This window comes from Sciurus vulgaris (assembly GCF_902686455.1).
Source record: "Sciurus vulgaris genome assembly, chromosome: 1".
NCBI classification, from domain to species: domain Eukaryota; kingdom Metazoa; phylum Chordata; class Mammalia; order Rodentia; family Sciuridae; genus Sciurus; species Sciurus vulgaris.
The window spans coordinates 176,562,715-176,582,490 of record NC_136461.1 but is presented as its reverse complement, the minus strand read 5'-3'; the positions used below and the strand labels follow the sequence as shown (position 1 = coordinate 176,582,490).

Below are 19,776 nucleotides of genomic sequence, written 5' to 3'. Positions count from 1 at the left end.
TTTTGTCTGTTGTGGTATGGTATTACATTGCACGAACATACCATGATGTTCTACATTCAATGGTTGTGATGGTTAATTTTAATATTTGACTGTATTAAGGAATACTTGGGAACCTGGTAGAGTATCTATAATTTGGATGTGTCTATGAGGGTGTTTCCAGAGGAGATTAGCATGTGTGTCTGAATGCATTGGGTGAAGATCTGCCCTCATTGTGTGCAGACACCATCCAGTGAGGGAAAGGAAGGATGGTATGAACTGAATAAATAAGAGGGCAAATCTGTCTCTTCTCCAAGAGCTCGGATAGACTTTTCTACTATCTTTGGATATTGGAACTCCAGGTGCTCCAGCCTTTGGGCTCCAGGATTTACAGTGACTCCCTGCAGTTCCCAGGTTTTTGACTTTGGATTGATAGTCATGGTAGCAGCTTCCCTGGTGCTGAGGCCTTTGGACTTGAACTGAACTTTGCTGCCGGTGTTCCAAGTTCTCCAACAATGCAGACTAGCTGTCATGGGATTTCTCTGCTGCTATGACTGCACGAAATGATTCCCCTAAAAAATCCCTGCTTGGAGACCTATACACTTGTCATATTGGTTCTGTCTTTCCGTTGAACCCTAATATGATGATCATTTGAATTATTTCCACTTTGGGGCTTTTACAAATAATGCTGCTACGGACATCCTTTTCCTTGTCTCTGGGTACACAGTCCGTGCAAGTCTGTTTGGTATCTACCCTGGGGTGGAATTGTTGGACAGGATATCTTCATTTCAGTAGAAAATGATAGACTATTTTCTGAAGTGATTGTTTTAGCTTAAGCGCTCACCAGCTGTAAGAGATCTTGCTCCAGTGCCAGTGTGGTGGCACATGACTGTAATCCCAGTGATTTGGGATGCTAAGGAAAGAGGAGTGCAAGTTCGAGGTCAGCTTCAAAATAGTGAGAACCTATTTCAAAATAAAAAAAATAAAAGGACTGAGGATGCAACTTAGTGGTAGAATATTCATGGGTTCAATCCCCAGGATGAAAAAAAAAAAAAAAAAAAAAAAAAAAAGAATTCACGTTGTATGACCTGTATAACATGTTATGGTGAATCTGTTTGATCATAGCCATTCCGGAGGAGGATCTCATTGTGGTTTTAATCAGCTTTTCCCTGATGAATAAGGAGTTTAATCACCTTTTAAAATGTTTGTATATTTGTCTTAGGTTTTGGTGGAATAACTATTTTAGTATTTTATTCATTAAAAAATTGGTTTTTTTGTCCTTTGTAATTTTTAGAAATCTAAAAATATAATCTGGAGGATCTCATTGTGGTTTTAATCAGCTTTTCCCTGATGAATAAGGAGTTTAATCACCTTTTAAAATGTTTGTATATTTGTCTTAGGTTTTGGTGGAATAACTATTTTAGTATTTTATTCATTAAAAAATTGGTTTTTTTGTCCTTTGTAATTTTTAGAAATCTAAAAATATAATCTGGATATGAGGTTTTTTTTTTTTTTTTTTTTTTGGTGGTACTGGAGATTGAACACACAGGTGCTGTATACCAATATGGATACCAATGACCTACATCCTCAGTTTTATCAACTTTCTATTTTCATAGAGGGTTTTGCTCAGTTGCCCAGGCTGACCTAGAACTTGAATCCTCCTGCTTCAGCCTCTGGGTATCCGGCATTACAGGCATGAGCCACCAATACCCAGCTGGATATGGGTCCTTTGGTAGAAACACGTGTTGCAAACATCTTCTTCCATCCTGTGCTTATATTTTAAATGTCTTAATGATGTGTTTTTGATGAAAACAAATTCTGGTCTGCGGAAATTTTGTGTGCAGTTTAAGAAGTATTTTCCTATCCTAAAGTCTACATTATCTTAGAGATTTTATTGTTTGCCTTTTACATTTAGAACTATAATCCATATGTATCTTTGTGTATGATATAGGTAGGGATTAAATGTAATCTCTTAAATAATGATATCCAATAATCCCTAGTGTAATTTATGCAAACACTTTCCTCTGCAAACTTTCCTGAAGGGCCTATGCTGTCATAAGTCATGAACACTTTAAGCCTTAGCCTGGGACTATGCTCTTTATTCTATTTCATTGAAGTTTATGTCTCTCTTTACATATCTGTATAAGTTTGAAAGTTCTACTGTGGCAGAGAAATGTTGGAATCTTGTCTGACATTGCACAAAATCTATGTAGCAGTTTAGGGAGTCTTCTTTTTTTTTTGGCAGTACTAGGCCACTGCACCTGGCTGTTTAGTCTTAGCAATTCCATAACATTTAATTTTTGCTTTCTCTCAAAAATGTTTTAAAGTTCTCTGTGTAGAGCCTTTACATATTTTATTAGATTTGTTCTTAGATATTTGATAGTTTTTAACAGTATTTGAAATATCATTTTTAAATATTCTTTCCTTTTCCCCCTTCTTCCTTTTCTTCTTCCTCCCTCTCTCCCCCTCCTCTTCTTCTCTTTCTCCTCCTCCTTCTCCTCTTCATTCTTCTTCTTTCTATTTTTAGGGGCTAGGGTTGTAGCTAGGATGTACAATGCCCTGGTTTTGAAACTTAGCACTACACACACACAAATCCTTTTCTAATTCATTTTTTTTTGTATATAAAAACAATTGCTTTTTCTTGGACATTAAATTTATTTCTAGCTATTTTATTAAACTTGATTATAATTCTATGTTTTGTACATGAAAGAAAATATGTACTGTAGAAATATAAAAAAAATTCTTCCTTTCCCAAACCTGTTTTTTTTAAGATGTGAGATTAACACTTTATTTTTGTTGTTGTTATTGTTTGTTTGTTTTTAATTGGACCATGACCAGGAGTCAACAAGTCCTGAAGAGCTCTGTTTATTTATTTATTTATTTATTTTAATTTTTTTTTTTGGGGGGTGCTGGGGATCGAACCCAGGGCCTTGTGCTTACAAAGCAAGCACTCTACCGACTGAGCTATCTCCCCAGCCCCCTTAATTTATTTTTATTGTAAACAAATGGGATACATGTTGTTTCTGTTTGTACATGAAGTAGAGGCATACCATTTGTGTAATCATACATCTACATAGGGAAATGGTGTTTGATTCATTCTGTTATTTTTTCCTACCCCCCACCCCTCCCACCCCTCTTTTCCCTCTATATAGCCCCTCCTTCCTCCATTCTTGCCCCCCTCCCACCCCCCATTATGTGTCATCATCCACTTATCAGTGAGATCATTCGTCCTTTGTTTTTTTGAGATTGGCTTATCTCACTTAGCATGATATTCTCCAATCTCATCCATTTGCCTGCAAATGCCATAATTTTATTATTCTTTATAGCTGAGTAATATTCCATTTTGTTTCTTTATCCATTCATCAATTGAAGGACATCTAGGTTGGTTCCACCATCGGGCTATTGTGAATTGAGCAGCTATGAACATTGATGTGGCTGTATCTCTGTAGTATGCTGATTTTAAGTCCTTTGGGTATAGGCCGAGGAGTGGGATAGCAAGGTCAAATGGTGGTTCCATTCCAAGCTTTCTGGGAATCTCCACACTGCTTTCCAGAGTGGCTGCACTAATTTGTAACCCCACCAGCAATGTATGAGTGTACCTTTCCCCCACATCCTTGCCAACACCTATTGTTGCTTGTATTCTTGATAATTGCCATTCTAATTGGAGTGAGATGGAATCTTAGTGTAGTTTTGATTTGCATTTCTCTTATTACTAGAGATGTGGAACATTTTTTCATATATCTGTTGATTGCTTATAGATCTTCTGTGAAGTGTCTGTTAATTTCCTTAGCCCATTTGTTAACTGGATTATTTGTATTCTTGGTGTAGAGTTTTTTTTTAGTTCTTTATATATTCTGGAAATTAGTGCTTTATCTGAAGTATGAGTGGCAAAGATATTCTCCCACTCTGCAGGTTCTCTCTTCACATTGCTGATAGTTTCCTTTGCTGAGAGAAAGCTTGAATCTATCCCAGTTTGAATCTATCCCAGTTATTGATTCTTGCTTTTATTTTTTGTGCTATGGAAGTCTTTTTAAGGAAGACTGATCCTAAGCTGACATGTTGAAGATTTGGTCCTACTTTTTCTTCTATAAGACGAAGGGTCTCTGGTTTGATTCTGAGGTCCTTGATACATTTTGAGTTGAGTTTTGTGCAGGGTGAGAGATAGGGGTTTAGTTTCATTCTGCTGCATATGGATTTCCAGTTTTCCCAGCACCTTTTGTTGAAGAGGCTATCTTTTCTCCATTGCATATTTTTGGCCCCTTTGTCTAGTATGAGAAAATTGTATTTATTTGGGTTTGTGTCCATGTCCTCTATTCTGTACCATTGATCTACCTGTCTATTTTGGTGCCAATACCATGCCGTTTTTGTTACTATTGCTTTGTAGTAGAGTTGAAGTTCTGGTATTGCAATACCCCGTGTTTCACTCTTCCTGCTAAGGATTGCTTTAGCTATTCTGGGTTTCTTATTCTTCCAGATGAATTTCATGATTGCTTGCTCTATTTCTGTAAGGTACATCATTGGGATTTTAATTGGAGTTGCATTGAATCTGTATAGCACTTTAGGTAGTATGGCCATTTTGACAATATTAATTCTTCCTATCCAAGAACATGGGAGATCTTTCCATCTTCTAAGGTCTTCCTCAATTTCTTTCTTCAGTGTTTTGTAGTTTTCATTGTAGAGGTCTTTTACCTCTTTGGTTAGATTGATTCCCAAGTATTTTTTTTTTTTTTTTTTGAGGTTTTTCAAATGGAGTTGTTTTCATCATCTCCCTTTCAGATGTTTCTTCGCTTGTGTATAAAAATGCTTTAGATTTATGTGTGTTTATTTTATAGCCTACTATTTTGCTGAATTCATTGATGAGGTCTAGAAGTTTTCTGGAGGAGTTTTTTGGATCCTCTAAATAGAGAATCATGTCATCAGCAAATAGTGAGAGCTTAAGTTCCTCTTTTCCTATTCGTATCCCTTGAATTTCTTTACTCTGTCTAATTGGCTAGAGTTTCGAGGACAATGTTGAATAGAAGTGGTGAAAGAGGACATCCCTGACTTGTTCCCGTTTTTAAAGGGAATGGTTTCAGCTTTTCTCCATTAAGAATGATGTTGGCCATGGGCTTAGTATAAATAGGCTTTACAATGTTCAGGTATGTTCCTACTATCCCTATTTTTTCTAGTGTTTTGAGCATGAAGGGGTGTTGTATTTTGTCGAACGCTTTTTCTGCGTCAATGGAAATAACCATATGATTCTTATCCTTAAGTCTATTGACATGAGCTCTGTTTATTTGTTGATTTTCTTCCCTATATTCTTTTTGGGCCCTGTAAACTAATTCTTCTTCCTACAGTGAATCTTGATCTTATCCCTCTTCCCCTTCTCCAAGGTGGCGACAATGCCAGCTGATTTTATAATCCAGGTGCTTCAGGTAGGCAAGTTTGTATATGCATTTCAGACACACAAATTCAAGTAGAAATTATTATCTGGTTTTTGTAGTTGTTGTTTGCTTTTGGTCAAATACCTTAAGGTGCACAGAGGTGGCCTGGCCATACTTGATTCTGAGGAGTGGCATGTCTTTCACAGTATATCTGAAGATATGCCTGGAGATATGGAATTGGTAGGGACCGATGGGAACATGGGATCGGTTGGTATCCATGTACTTACAGAGGAAGACCAATGCCTGGTACTTTGCTTAACTCTGTAGAAGCTACCAAAAATATTAGTGTTCTCATAATGTATGACCATCACCTACCAGCTCAGCCCTAACTGTGTGGTCCCTCTAGCCTTCAGGCAGCCTAGAATTTTCTACCACCGTATGCCAGGGGCTACTCTTCTGCCAACTTTGTCAGCTGCCTCAAAAAATTTTTATGTTTAAAGATCCCTTTTTCTTGTCCTACTGCACTAGCTGGAAACTTTAGGATGGTGTTGAAAAGGAGTGGTAAGAACAAATATCCTTCTGGCCAATTTTATGGGAAAAACTTTCAGCATTAAAGCACCATTATATTGAGGTTTCCTATGTATTTTTTTTTTTTTTTTTTTAGAGGTCTTGCTATCTTGCTCAGGTTAGTTTCAATTCCTGGGCTTGGGTGATGTTCCTGCCTGAGTCTCCTGACTATCACTTTGGCTCTTATATGGTTTTTATAAATACCCTTCACCAAATTGAGGAAGTTCCCTTATATTTATAGTTTGCTAAGATTTTTTTTTTCATGAATGGTTATGGAATTTTGTAACATGCTTTTTCTTCCTCTGTTGAAATGATTTGATTTTCTCCCTTATTCTGTTAATATGGTTCATTATAATTGGTCGATTTTTTTCATTTGTCAAATCATCTAACTTGTTTATGGACTATTATCTTGCTATATGTTGGTGAATAATTTGTTTTGCTAATATTTGGTTAAGATTTAACATTACATACATGTAATTCTCCTTTCTCCTTATGTCTCTATCAGATTTTGATAGCAAGGACATGCTAGTCATATGAAAAAGGTTGGGTGTGTTTACCTCCTTCCCCACATTTACCTGAAAAGTTTATGTAATATGAGCATGATTTTTCCCTTCCCATCTCTTCCCTTTCATTTCCTTGTACTGAGGAATAAGCCCAGAGAGTTACACATGCTAGGCAAGCACCCTACCACTAAACTACTTCCCCAGCCTGACAAATTCTTTTTTGTGTTTTGGGGGTTTGGGACAGATACCAGGGATTGGACTCAGAGGCACTTGACCATTGAGCTACATTCCTGGCCCTGTTTTGTGTTTTGTTTAGAGATAGGGTCTTACTGAGTTGCTCAGGGGCTCACTTTTTCTGAGGCTGCTTTTGAATTCTTGATCCTCCTTCCTCAGCCTCCTGAACTGCTGGAACGTGCACCACTGCGCCTGGCCAAATTCTTTTTTGATACAGAGTCTTGCTAAATCGCCCAGGTGGTCTTGAACTTGCAGTCCTCCAGTCTCAGTTTCCTCAGTAGCTGGAACTACTGGTGTAGGCCATTAAACTTGGTTCCATCTTTCTTAACTATTAGGTAGACTTCAGTAATGAAATTATGTCTTCCTAGAGTGGTATTGGTAGAAATGATTTAAATTAGGACTTAAATTATAGGACTTGTCACATTTTCTGTTTCTTCTTGTGTCACTTTTTCAGCGATAATTTTGTCTCTCCACATTTTAAGCCTATTGCTCCTTTTTTCTTTTTCTTCTGGGCTGCTAGGGATTCAACTCAAGGCCTTCCACATGCTGGACAAGCACTCTACTACTGAGTTATGCTCCTAAAGCAAGCCCCATTGTTTAATTCAATCAGTTTTTATACATCTACGTATTTCCCCTCTTGGTTCATATTTACTTCTTTTCTTTTTTTATTTAAGAAATGGGACTGTCTTGCCCAGGCTGGTCTGAACTTCTGAGCTCATCAATCCTCTTGTCTCAGCCTACCCAGTAGCTGGGACTACAGGCATACATAATCATACCGGGATCTAGTCTTCTTTATTTCTTTATGTCTCGCTGAGCTCATACTGGAGAATCACTTTCCTTTTACCTGAAGAATACCTTTAATTATTTCTTGTAGTATAGGTTTGCTAAAAATTTCTCACATTCTTGTTTTTTCTTAATGTCTTTATTATACTTGGATTCTTGAAATTCTTTTATTTTCATTTTTTTGTTGTAAAATGACAAATTATTCTTGAAATGCTTCCTGCTATTCTTTGACTTAGGACTGTGTGATTTTGACTATAGATGAGAAAGGCTTGTAGTGTCAGGTGGTTAACATACTCAGAGTAACCCTTAACTACTCAGAGATGGATTGATGATTAAATACCCCACCTTCCTCTCTCCTCAGCAGGTTAATTATGAGGTGTGTCCTTCATAGTCTCTCAAAAGGTTCCTGTGAGATTGAGTTCTAGTTGTCCAAGATGGTAAAACATTCATCAGCTCATCTTTTCTTGGATTTTCTCCCTTACCTATCTTATTTTTCCATTTCCATATCTTGCAATCATTTTCTAAATAAGATATTATATTCAATCCTTGTCTCAGATCTGTCTATGAGGAAAACAAATTTAAGACATGGCCAATTTCAGGAATGCAGTCCTTCAGTGCTCAACAAAAAGTAAGAAGGGTTCACCAGCATTCCCCATGGCATTGGGGGAATCCTAGTCTTCAGTCTCTATTGTCTTAGCTCTCAGAGCCTGTCAGAAGAACCGTTCAACCTCTTGGCTTCTCAGTTTGTCTTTGTGAAATTGGCATCCATTCCAGGGGAAAAAGTGTCTCCAAACACAAATGCAGGACTTATTTTCCTAGGTGTTTGGATCTTGATTTGGTAATTAACCATTCTTTGGTAATTTTCCAAAGAAAATTACCTTTAAGCAGATGATGGTAATGATGATTATTATTTTCAGTACCAGGGATTGAATCCAGGGGTGCTCTACCACTGAACTATATCACCAGTCCTTTTTTTTATTTTTTATTTTGAGACAGAGTGTCCCTAAGTTGCTGGTCTCCAACTAATGATCTTCCTTTCTTAGCCTCCTGAGTCCCTGGGATTACAGGTGTGTCACTGTGCCTGGTTTTTAAACAGATTTACAGAAATTTTTTTTTTCAATTTTTTAATTGTCCTCAAAGGGAGAATTAGTCCAAATTATTAAAAATTACACCCCCGGCTTTTTATGTTTACAAACACATATAATACATATGCATATACATATGTGTGTGTGTGTGTGTGTGTGTGTGTGTGTACATACTTTTTTGGGGGTCTGGGAAACAAAGCCAGGGCCACACAAGCTAGGAAAATGCACTACCACTGAGCTAACGCCTAGCTCCCTTCTTTTGATTTTTAAATTTTTCTTTAAGATATTGGGTCTTGATATATTGCCCAGATTGGCTCTGAATTCCTGGGCACACACCATCAGGACATGGTTGGTACCACACTTTGCTCTTCAAAGAGCTTGTTTGGGTCCTGATTTCCTCCTCCCCTATTCATATTATGAACTTGCACAACTCCATGCTTTTACTTCTCTCTCTCTGAGAAGAGAATTCTCCTTAAACTGTCATACAAGACACCTCCCCCAACAACAACAACAAAAAAATAGCAATGCCAAAATGGATGTCTGTCAAAGACCACATGGATTGCCTAGAAGATCAACCTTCAACCAGGGGAGAGCACCATGGGTTGCCTGGAAGGAGATCAAGCTTCAACCAGGGAGAGTCTCAGTTATGGGAAACTAGGAGTGAGCAAATCAGGTTGGAAGCAGGATGGAAGCATAATGAAAAGATCAAGAAGGGCAGACTTGGAAAAAAAGAAACAGGCAAAGTAGGAGCAGGGTGTGGTCTACTCAGGAGCAAATCTAAAAGGAAACAGCCAGATACTCTGTGCTTGCAACGTTCTTGAAGGCTCTGCTTAAAGGACTTTTCTTAATTCTCTTGGCTGGAATCACTTCCTCCTTTAACTTTTATAGCACTCTTACTGCATTTATTATACCATACTTTTTTTCTATTGACTTCGAATAGTCTGTTTCTTCTAAATTATTAACTACTAGATGGCAGCTGTGGTATAGCGGAAAGAGCAATGGAATCAGAGTCAGAAGACCTGGGGTTTAGTCTCATCTTCAGCATTTACCTAAGGTGTTTGAGCCCCAGCATACTCATTATAAAATGGGGATATTATTTACCCAATATTCTGATTTCAGTATCACAAGACATAAGGTGGTACATAGTGAACACTTGACAAAAACTTTCATTTGCTGAGTCTACTCTATGTACATGAGCTGCTCTACATGTTTGACATATATTTTCTTTTTGTTGTTTTGTTTGATGTACATAATTTTATTTAGATTGCACCTATTTATTTAGACCGTTATTATTATGGAACATTAAGATGCTATAATAGGGAAAATAATCATGATTACGTCAATAGCAGAAACAAAACTCCAAGTCTGACTCTCTAAAACAGTAGTGTGTAGCAATGTCCTTTGGTTTACTCTTCTTCCTAAGGGCTCACAGGAACTTCTAATAAATAGTGACGCTGAAGACACTTTTTTAGGTTAATCTGAGGCGATGTAGGATATGGTGACTGAATAAAGTTTTCCGTTATGTTATCTGATTTACAAATTTTCAAATATTTTGCTCACAATAGCTTCCTAAACAGAAGTGTGTATAGTGCATTAACCGAGAAACGGTGATATTTATCTTTCCTTAAGAACGTTTTACACAACTCCTGACTTAACGAACATTCACAGACTGGAGAAGAGGCTTCGTGTTTTTAGTTTTTTGCTTTGAAAAAAGTACTTGATTTTTCAAAGGGATCATAAAAACCTCTTAGAGAGTTATGAACTGGTGTCCCAGAAAAGTTCAATAGATTCGTTCCACAATCTGCCCTTAGGATAAGTTGAAGAACCACTGTAGAATAGGTATATCACTTTTCATTTAAGAGTAATATGAAAAATCATGAATCGCTTAAACAGGAAATTTCCACATTTTGTGTTTGTGTGGGTACTTGACATGGTGAAGAGTCAAGAGTAATGAAAGAAGTTGCTGCGAAGTCACTTCCATGATCCTATCACCACCTTTTGGAAAGGGCCTTACATAACTGTCTTAAAACGCTGTGCATTTCTGGTCCCTTAACTGATTTCACAGTTCCACTTTACATACAAAAGCGGATGAAGGACGAGAAACAACAACAAAAACCCCTAAGGTTCCGCGAAATAATTAGGGCGGCCCCAGGGAAATCAGACCGAGAACGCGAAGGAGCCCCGACGCTTCCCCACCTCCTCCGGGACTCACTCTCCCTCCCTCTCGGACTCCCCCAGCCCTGCAGGCTCGCCCCGCCGCCTCCGCCTTCCCTAACACGTGCTCTCCGGAACACTCACTCGGAGATACCCCGCCCCCTGGAGGGCTGGGCTCGGGAGCCGAACGCGCCAATCGGCGCGCGCCTTACAGCGTCGTGGCCCGACAACGTTGAGCCGCCCAATCGAAAGGGCCTTACCGCCCGTTTCCCGGAGCCCCGCCCCCTCGCGGCCGTGCCCCCGCCCGCCGGTCTCCTCCCTCCTCCTCTCCTCCCGTCCGCCCCTCCCCCGCCGCTCCGGCGCGGAGCCTGCGAGACGGAGAAACTGGGGCAGAAGTGAAGATGGCGGCGGCGGTGCTGGCGGCGGCGGCGGCTTTTCGCCAGTGACGCGCGGTGCGGGCTCCTCTCCCTCCCCACCTCCCCTAGTCCGACCCGTCCGCCGCCGGGACCACACGGTCCCCGCCGCCCGCCCCTCTCCTCCCTCCCCAGTGGTCCTCTCCCGACGCCCGGCTGCCGCTGGCGGCGGCGCGCCCGGGTCCCGGCTGCCGGCCTCGCGCCCCTTCGCGCAGTGGCCGGGCGAGCGAGTGGCGCGTTGATCCGCCCTCCTGCCCGCCCCGCCGGACCGCCGGGCCGCGGACACACGCCCGGCAGGGAGGCGGCGGCGGCCCCTGCGCATTCGCTTCCTTCCATTTGGGAATTGGGAGGCGGCGGCGGCGGCCGTGGGTTTTGGGGAGGGGAAGGGGCTTCGGGGGGCGGGCGAGATTGGGAGGGGGCCGTCCTCAGTAGGAGGACGAGAAGGAAGCACCATGACGTCCATCCATTTCGTGGTTCACCCGCTGCCGGGCACCGAGGACCAGCTCAATGACAGGTAATAGGGCCGGCGGGCGGGCTGGCGGGGGAGGGGCGTCCTCCCCTCCCCCCACCCCCACCGACCTCGCTGGGGCGGGCGCGGGTGTTTACGCGCCGTCCGACCGGCTGGGCTAAGGGGGTCCTCACTGCCCCCTGTAGGTCCCTTCTGGGGCAAACTTCTCGTCCCCGGGGCTGGGGGCCGCGGGGGTGGGCGCAGTGTAGACGGGGCCCATGGTGTAGACGGAAGAGCGCTCTGCAGACCCCTTCCCCCTCGCGCGAGGAGCTGCGTTGAACTCGGCGGAGATTGGGGGGGCGCTCCGGCTCTCGGGGGGCGGGCTGTAATTACCGCCCGGCCCAGGCCCGAGGAATCCATATTAGTCAAAGTTGAATTGAGACAGACAATGCGGATGGGGGATGGTGGAGGTAAAAAGAGAGGGAAGAGGAGAAGCGGTGCAAGAGGCCCCGGGGTAGGCTGGGCTGGGTCCTCCCGGGCCCCCGCGAGCTGTGTGCGGTGGGGTAGTGCGGACCTGCCAGGCCTGGGATCCCGGGGCGGGGGGGGCGGGTTGCGATTCCCGGTAGATCGCGAGGGAGGGGGTTGGGAGAGGTAGAGAGGGAGGAAGCGCCATCATTATTGTTATTATTATTAAATTTGAGCCCCTGCAGTGAGGTTTGCTTGCCCCCGGGAGGGGATGAATTCGGGCGGGGGTGGGGAAGTGGATTGGATTCCCTTTGCTCTCCTTCCCTTGAAATGGTGCTGGCAGCTCCAGCTCCCGGCCCCTGTGGTGCGAGCTTTTTTGTTTCCTTTTTTATTCTAATGATAGTGTTTTCCTGAGTTGTAATTTGACAGCTGAAAACCGTGCGTAGAGTGTCAAAGGAAAACTTACGTTTGCAGTTCGCAATGCTGTTTTTCTTAACACGCTGTAAATTTCTGGGTTGGATTTGCTATGGGAAGAGGAGGGATTTTGATATTTAATTTTTTTTTTTTTTTTGGTCTTTCGTAAGGCTGTTTCGGTTTGGATTCCTCTTCTTTCCTCCGCCACCGTTCTTTGCCAGTTTAGGATATTGAATTGCAGGGCCACATGTTCTAAGGGAACTGAGATAATGCAGGAAAAGTTCCTTCACTGTTGCAAAACAGACAGGAGGTTGAGGGAGGCCTCCATTAAAGCATGTCTTAGAATCCAGGACTCGGAGCTAATGATGGGCCAGATGTTTACGGGTCAGAAAGTGGGGCATTTTAACCTCCCTTTCCCATTGCTACGTATATTTCTTTTTAGTGTAGGAGGCCATTTGATCCCAAGTTTAGAAGTTAGGTGTAATTTTTTGCTAAGTGACCGGGTGACTCAAGTTGTATGACGCCCTGTTTGTCATGCGCTTCCCGGAGAGAGGTAGAGGCCTAACTTGCTGCTAAGATTTTTAGCTTCTGTCTCAATGTATCTAAGCGCCTCAGGTGGGGCGGATTGCTTTTAAATCCGGAGCTGGCGGCATAGTTTCTCGCACTGGATTCGGATTTGTTTAATCTTTGCTCTAGCCATGTTATTAAATACCTATTTGTGAAATTTGGAATCACTTTTTGAAAATATTAGCCATTTGGAGTTGTCTTACAGCTCCTTTAAATACGGAAATAACCTTTATGTTATTTAATATTTTGTTGTGTGATCCTATTTCATTAGAGATCTTTTTAGAAAAAAAATAGGGTTTTTTTGTATATTTTAGAAGTAGGCAACTAATGAGAATGGCTCTGCTGTCATTCACAGAAGCATGTTGTTAATGCTTGTCGTGTAACTTGTCTTGTAACTTAGAAAATTGCACCAGGGAGGAAAGAAGTAGGACATGTTTTCTCTATTAGTCCTAACTTTATGTACCAAGAACCTGACTAGCTTACTCAATGGGCTATACATGCTAAAACCCATTTTGCTGCTGTGTTGGGCACTTTGATTCATTTTTAAACATTCCTTTTGCTTTAACTGTTTGAGAAATTTACAAGTCACTTATCTTTTTAAAAATAACCCCCATTCCTAGTATAAATGAGTAATGAGTTTTGTCTTTGATTCTAGTGTCAGTACACAATATTTACATTAAATCATTTTGTGTTTTCTCATGAAATAGGAAAATGATAAATGTATTTGAGTTATAACTTGTTGCATTAAAGTTACAGAAAGATAAGAAAATAGAACAGTGCTGTAGGTAAAATTTTAGGAGGTAGCCAAGGCACTCTACTTTGTCCTAGTTAACTTGTGGCAGAAACTGTTCTGTGTCTATCCTTCTAAAGGAAAGCTCCTCTCTTTATACCTAGTTGCAAAGTAAAAAAGACCAACCTATTGTTTGAGACAAATCTGTTTCCAAAAAAAAAAAAAAAAAACACAAAAAACCCCCAAACAAACCCCAACAGGACCCTTTTTAAATTAAGTTGTGGAATTAGGAAAGAATGTGCTAACATAGCTTCATTTTAATATGAAAAATGTCTATGGGAGACAAGAATAATGAATGATAGTTTAGGAGGAAAAAGGATATAAATAGGTATATTTTATTATTTACAGTAAAAGCGGTAAGATTACATGGAGGAGAGTGTGGTACTGCAAATAAATTGGTTAAAGAAAAACTTTTGGCACTTACCTAGCATAAAGTCCTGGGTTTGAACAACCCCAACACCAAAGAAAAAAAAAAAAAATTGGGGCCTGAGAGCATCATTATTTTCTTCTCTGAATTTCCTTTTGTGACACTTGGCTTTCTTTCCAGTGCATTTCTTGGGTTAGTTTTCACGAACTTGGTTCTGCATGTCGAAGTTGAGGGTAGAGTTGGAGGCACCAGCTTAATAATACCTGGAAAGTGTCCCTGAAGTCAGGTAGACCAGTCTTCTCCCTAATGGGCTGAATTTATCCAGAGGTACACAGTGAGCTCCTGACAGACATCCGAGTTCCACACGATGGGTCTTCTGACTTTTTTTTTTAAGTCCATGGTTCTTTCCACTCTTCCTCTTGGCCTGTATTCCAGAATATTTCTACTGTCTCTGGCATGCCAGCCTTAGCAGCCAACCACCTGTCTTAGTTTTCATTCTCCTTTCCCCTCAACTCCTCCAGAGCTCCAGATGACTTTTGCCTTTAGTCAGGGGGCTGACCCTTTGAACTCTTTCCTAGTACTAGATCAGGAGAGGCCTTTTTAAAGTGATGTGAAGTCCCTGAATTACTCCTCAGGATGCAGGTTAGTTACACCAGTTTTCTTGGTGGGTCAATATGTGGAATTTTCCTGTGAGCTTTGCCTTTTGGCATATGATGTATTGTGCAATCATAAACAGTCTGGATTGAGATCATTGTATCAAAAGATTTTTTTTTCTGTTTCCTCTTTAGGTGCTGTAAAGCTAGAGGGTAAGATGGTATAGACAGGAGTTTGCAAGCATGTGTTGGTAGGCAAATCATTTAACTGCATAGAACCTTCCTGCACTTCCCTTCCACTTTAATCTCTGAATTAGTCATAGTACCCATCTTAAGGTCAAGAGGGAACAGTTAATGATGGGTAGGAAAATACAACTATTATAATGTATTATAAATTATAATGTGAGTTCTGTGAAAAATATAAAGAGATGGTTTCTTTTAACTGCTTTTATATGTTGCCTGGTTTCCAAATAGGAAAACAGGAACTCAAATAGCTTGTCTCAGAATATTCTTAGCATTAAGTGAAGAATCTAGACTCTTAGTCCTAAGTTTGTGATTCTCAACTGACACCCAATGGGATATTCGGCAGTCTCTGGAGACTTTTTTTTTTTAACGCTGAGGATTAAACCCAGGACTTTGAAAATGCTAAGCACATGTTCTACTACTGAATTATACCTCCAGCTATTGTCATAGCTGGGCATTGCTACTGGTTTCTTGTGGTGATAAGCCAGAGATGATGGCAAACATCCTGCAATGCATAGGATAGCCGCCACAACAGAATTATCTGGTCCAAAAGGTCAGTTGTGGTAAGGTTGAGACACCCTGGCCTAGCTTTTCTTCAGTACCTATAACTGTAAAAATAAGTGAAAATTACTTTTATGAAGAAAATTCAAGCAGTATTAAGTTCTTCTTGTTGGTCTCAAAACATGATGATTTAAATCAAAGTTAATTAAAATCAAAGAAAAATTTGTCAGTTCCTTGGTAATTAGTCATATTTCAAGTGTCCTAAGGCCACATGTAGCTACTCACTAGCTCATTGGACAGTGCAGATAGTGAACAGTGCCACCATCAATGACGGCTCTCTTGGAGAGTGTTGTCAGAGAAAGTGCGATTCTTTGCACGGAACATGGTATTTAGTAAGTACTCATTATTTTTATTGGGAACTTTTGGGTTTAAAGACTCAGGCATATCCTTGCCCTCTCAGTAGGAACCAGAAGATATGTCAGGTATTATGATGAGTTGAACAAAAGTTATGGTGGTAGTGGTTATCATAATTGAAAGCTGCCTGAAATTTAAGTGGGCCACACCAAAACACCCCCCAAAAACAAAACAAAAACACTCAACCACCAAATCAGAACAAAACACAGAAAGCAAGCCAAAAAAACCCACCCAAAATAACACACTTTAGGCTGTGCGGGATAGAGCATCATATCATCAATGGAAAATCTTAACTCTTTTGATTATAGAAATTGTTACCTAAAAACAGTACTGGAAACACTACTGGAAAAGTGTAGTTGTGTTTCATAAAGTGATTAAATGAAGTTGCTGAAGGAAAGATTAAAAACAGCTTAAAATAGTCCAACAAAAAATTGAAGAGCAAAATAAGGGCAGATTAATTTTACATTTAAAAAGCCAGTTACTGGGCTGAGGTGTAGCTCAGTAGTAGAGCACTTGCCTGGCGTGTGTGAGGCACTGGGTTCGATTCTCAGCACCACATATAAATAAATGAATAAAATAAAGGTCTATCAATAGATAAAATATATTTAAAAAAAACAAAAAGCCAGTTACTAAATCACAGACCTAGGAATAAACAGGCACTTGTGAAGGAAGTTACGTGGTACACAGGAATACAGGAATACAGTGGGATAGAATTAGGAAGGGCAGAATTTTTTCTCTTAACAATCAATTTAGGAAATGATCTCTAAAGGAAAGTTTAATCACTGAAGACTGTGTTACATTACATTTAAGTAAATCTTAAAGGGCATATTGAAGGGAACAATTTTATGGCAGAGGAGGATGTACTTAATGCCTTCTTTCTCCCCATTTTATCATACTTCTAATAAAGAAAAAGCTCCAGTTATTGTCTGTGTTGATTTGTTTTTTTCTTCTTTTTCTTTTTTTGGTATTGAGGATTGAACCCAGGGGCATGCTTAATCATTGATCTATGTCCCCAGCCCTTTTTTGTTTTGAGACAAGGTCTTGCTAAGTTGCTGAAGTTGGTCTCTAACTTGTGATCTTCTGGCTTTCACCTTCCTAGTTGCTAGAATTATAGGCTTGCACTACCATGCCTGGGCACCACCTGTGTTTCTGACATTTTGATACCTTGGCATTCTGACCAAATGAAAAGAGACTTCTGGGTTTCTATGATTATTAATTGTTGATGTATTTTTGCTGATTTTTTTTTCTTTTGTGGTACTTGGGATGTAAGTACCACACATACTAAGGAAGTACCCTACCACTGAATTGTATACCCAGCTCTTTTTGAAAAGTTTAATTTTGAGACAGGGTCTTGCTAAGTTGCCCAGGCTGGCCTCTAATTTGCCATCTTCCTGCCTCAGAGTCCTCTGTAGCTGGGATTACAGACTGGGTTTATAGGTATGGGGCATGCCACCAGAAAACTTGTTTGACTTGTAACTTTAGAAGAATGGGCAGGATCACATTGGAAATCTTAATGTTCTTGACTGCTCAATGCACTTTTTTTGTGTGCTGAGAATGGAACCTAGGGACTCTACTATGCTAAGTATGAGCTCTACTATTGAACTACACCACCGGTTCCAAGGTTGTAACTTCTTAACCTACAGTATAATGGCATTTTATTAGCACCTACTTTGTAATTAATGAATTAATAATGGTAAGATAAGATTCTTGAATTTAATGATTTTTCCATGGGGTTTTACACTGAAAAATAAGATTAAGTCAAATGAAAGTTCGTAATATTTTTCTAAGTTAATATATAGAAGTAAGAGTATTAGTAAATTGAACTTGTCTTTAAGGAATTATCTCTAGCATTTCATATTTTTTTTTTTTGATACAATCAGTGTAGCAGTAATAAACTTCAGAATGAGAAATATGGTGAATCCTTAGTTACCTATGCTTTGTAACATTATTTTTGTCAGGGTAGTAATGAAGTGTTAACACTGAATGTTATCTCACTTGTAAATTCAGTTTATCTTGTTCCATAGCAAAAGTACCATATTCAGCTGGGCATGGTGGCATGTGCCTGTAACTCCCCAGCAGCTTGGGAGGCTGAGGCAAGAGGAAAGCAAGTTTGCAATTAGAGGCCAGCCTCAGAAACTTAATGAAGCCCTAAGCAACTCAGCAAGACCTTGTCTCAAAATTAAAAAAAAAGGGCTGGGGATGTGGCTTGAATGCCCCTGAATTCAATCCCCAGTACACCTCTCCCCACAAAAAAGGGACTATATTCAGTTTTGGGTAGTATTCACTTTAATATTTTCAGTATTTACATCTTGCAATTATACTTTACATACAGTACAGTTCACCCATTTCAAGTGTACATTTTGATCAAGTTTTTTGACAAGTGTATAGAGTTGCATATTGATTAGACCACCCTAGTCGAGATGCAGAACATTTTCATCACCCCCAAAATTATCTTTTTATATTCAGTCTCTACCCTTTGTCTCTGGCAACCACTATTTTGTTTTCTTTTGCTATGCTTTTGCTTTTTTTAGGATTTCATAGAAATGGAATTATGAGTCTGGTTTCTTTTGCTTGGAGCAATACTTTTGTTATGCATTGTGTTTTGTCATGCAGTCATTTCTTTTATATTAATGGGTAGTAGTAGTTCATTGTGTAGATATGCCACAATTATAAAATCTGTTCTCTAGTTGATGTAAATTTGGGTTTTTCTGTTTTTGGTCATTCCCTAGTACTCATATTCTTAAATTCCTTGGTGTAAAAAAAATTCTTGTGGAAAATCTAGAAAATAAAGAATCTCAAATTTGAAAAGTTCTGGTTATTTCTGTTAACATGTTGGTGACTTTGCAATTTTTCTTCCTTCCCACCCCTTGAAGGAAACTTCAAGGGGGAAGTTTCCTTCTTTCCCCCTTGACTCTCCTTCCCTCTGCTTTCATCTTCTCCCCACCCCCCACTTTCTTTTTTTTCCTCAGGAATGAGGGATGCTCTACCACTGAGCTACATGAGCTACATTCCCCATGTGTGTCTGACTTTGTGGTTATTTTTTATTGGGAGGGTTGTGGAGTGGGGGGTGTGTGTAAAAGATTGAATCCAGGAGTGCTTTACCACTGAACCACATCCCCATTACTTTAAAAATTTTTTTTTTTTTTTTTTTTTTTTTTAGCCAGGGTCTCCCTAAGTTGCTGAGGTTGGCCTTGAACTTGATTCTCATAGCCTCCCGAGTCACTGGGCATGTGCCACTGTATCTGACTATAATTTTATATACCTGAAATTTTTCTTGACTAATTTGTTAAGATATTTTTCAGAGGAAACAGGCCTAGTCAAACGTGTGTGTGTGTGTGTGTGGGGGGGGGTATATTATTTTGTACTGGAGGTTGAACCCAGGGGTGTTTAATCACTGAGCCACAACCCCAGCCCCTTTTATTTTTTATTTTGGAACAGGGTCTTGCTAAGTTGCTCAGGATCTCACTAAGTTGCTGAGGCTTGTGATCCTCCTGCTCCGGCCTCCCAGCCTCCTGACCTCTTGGCCTCTTGAGTTGTTGGAATTACAGGCATGTACCACCACGCCCAACAACATTGTATTTTTGTTGACAACAAATTTACATGTTAATTAAAAATCATGTAAAGAGATTATATTTCAAAATTCCATTAAATCTAGTGATTATATTCTAGATTGCTGGTTACAAAGGTTATGATTGTGTCTAGTCTGCCAGATACCGTAATGAATGAATCAATAGATTTTTATTTTTTCCCACATTAGTTTAGGCCCCATTTTTTGTGGTACAGGAGAACGTGTTGAGAAGCTACCATTTCATGCTGGCTCTTCTCTGATGTGAACCTATTTCAGAATTCAGGTGATGCAAGGTTCCAAATCTTTTCCTGAGTATCTCCAAGACACT

The 19,776-nt window shown here is 40.2% G+C and overlaps 1 protein-coding gene across 1 annotated transcript in view; it reads left to right on the top strand.

Annotated features, from left to right (window-relative positions):
• The first annotated feature begins 11,433 nt into the window (after positions 1-11,433).
• LOC306643471 (E3 ubiquitin-protein ligase UBR5-like) overlaps positions 11,434-19,776 on the top strand; it is a 174,176-nt gene continuing 165,833 nt past the window's right edge. The window contains 1 exon segment of the mRNA XM_079109617.1: positions 11,434-11,592. Coding sequence (XP_078965743.1) covers positions 11,531-11,592 — 62 coding nt within the window. The 5' untranslated portion in view covers positions 11,434-11,530.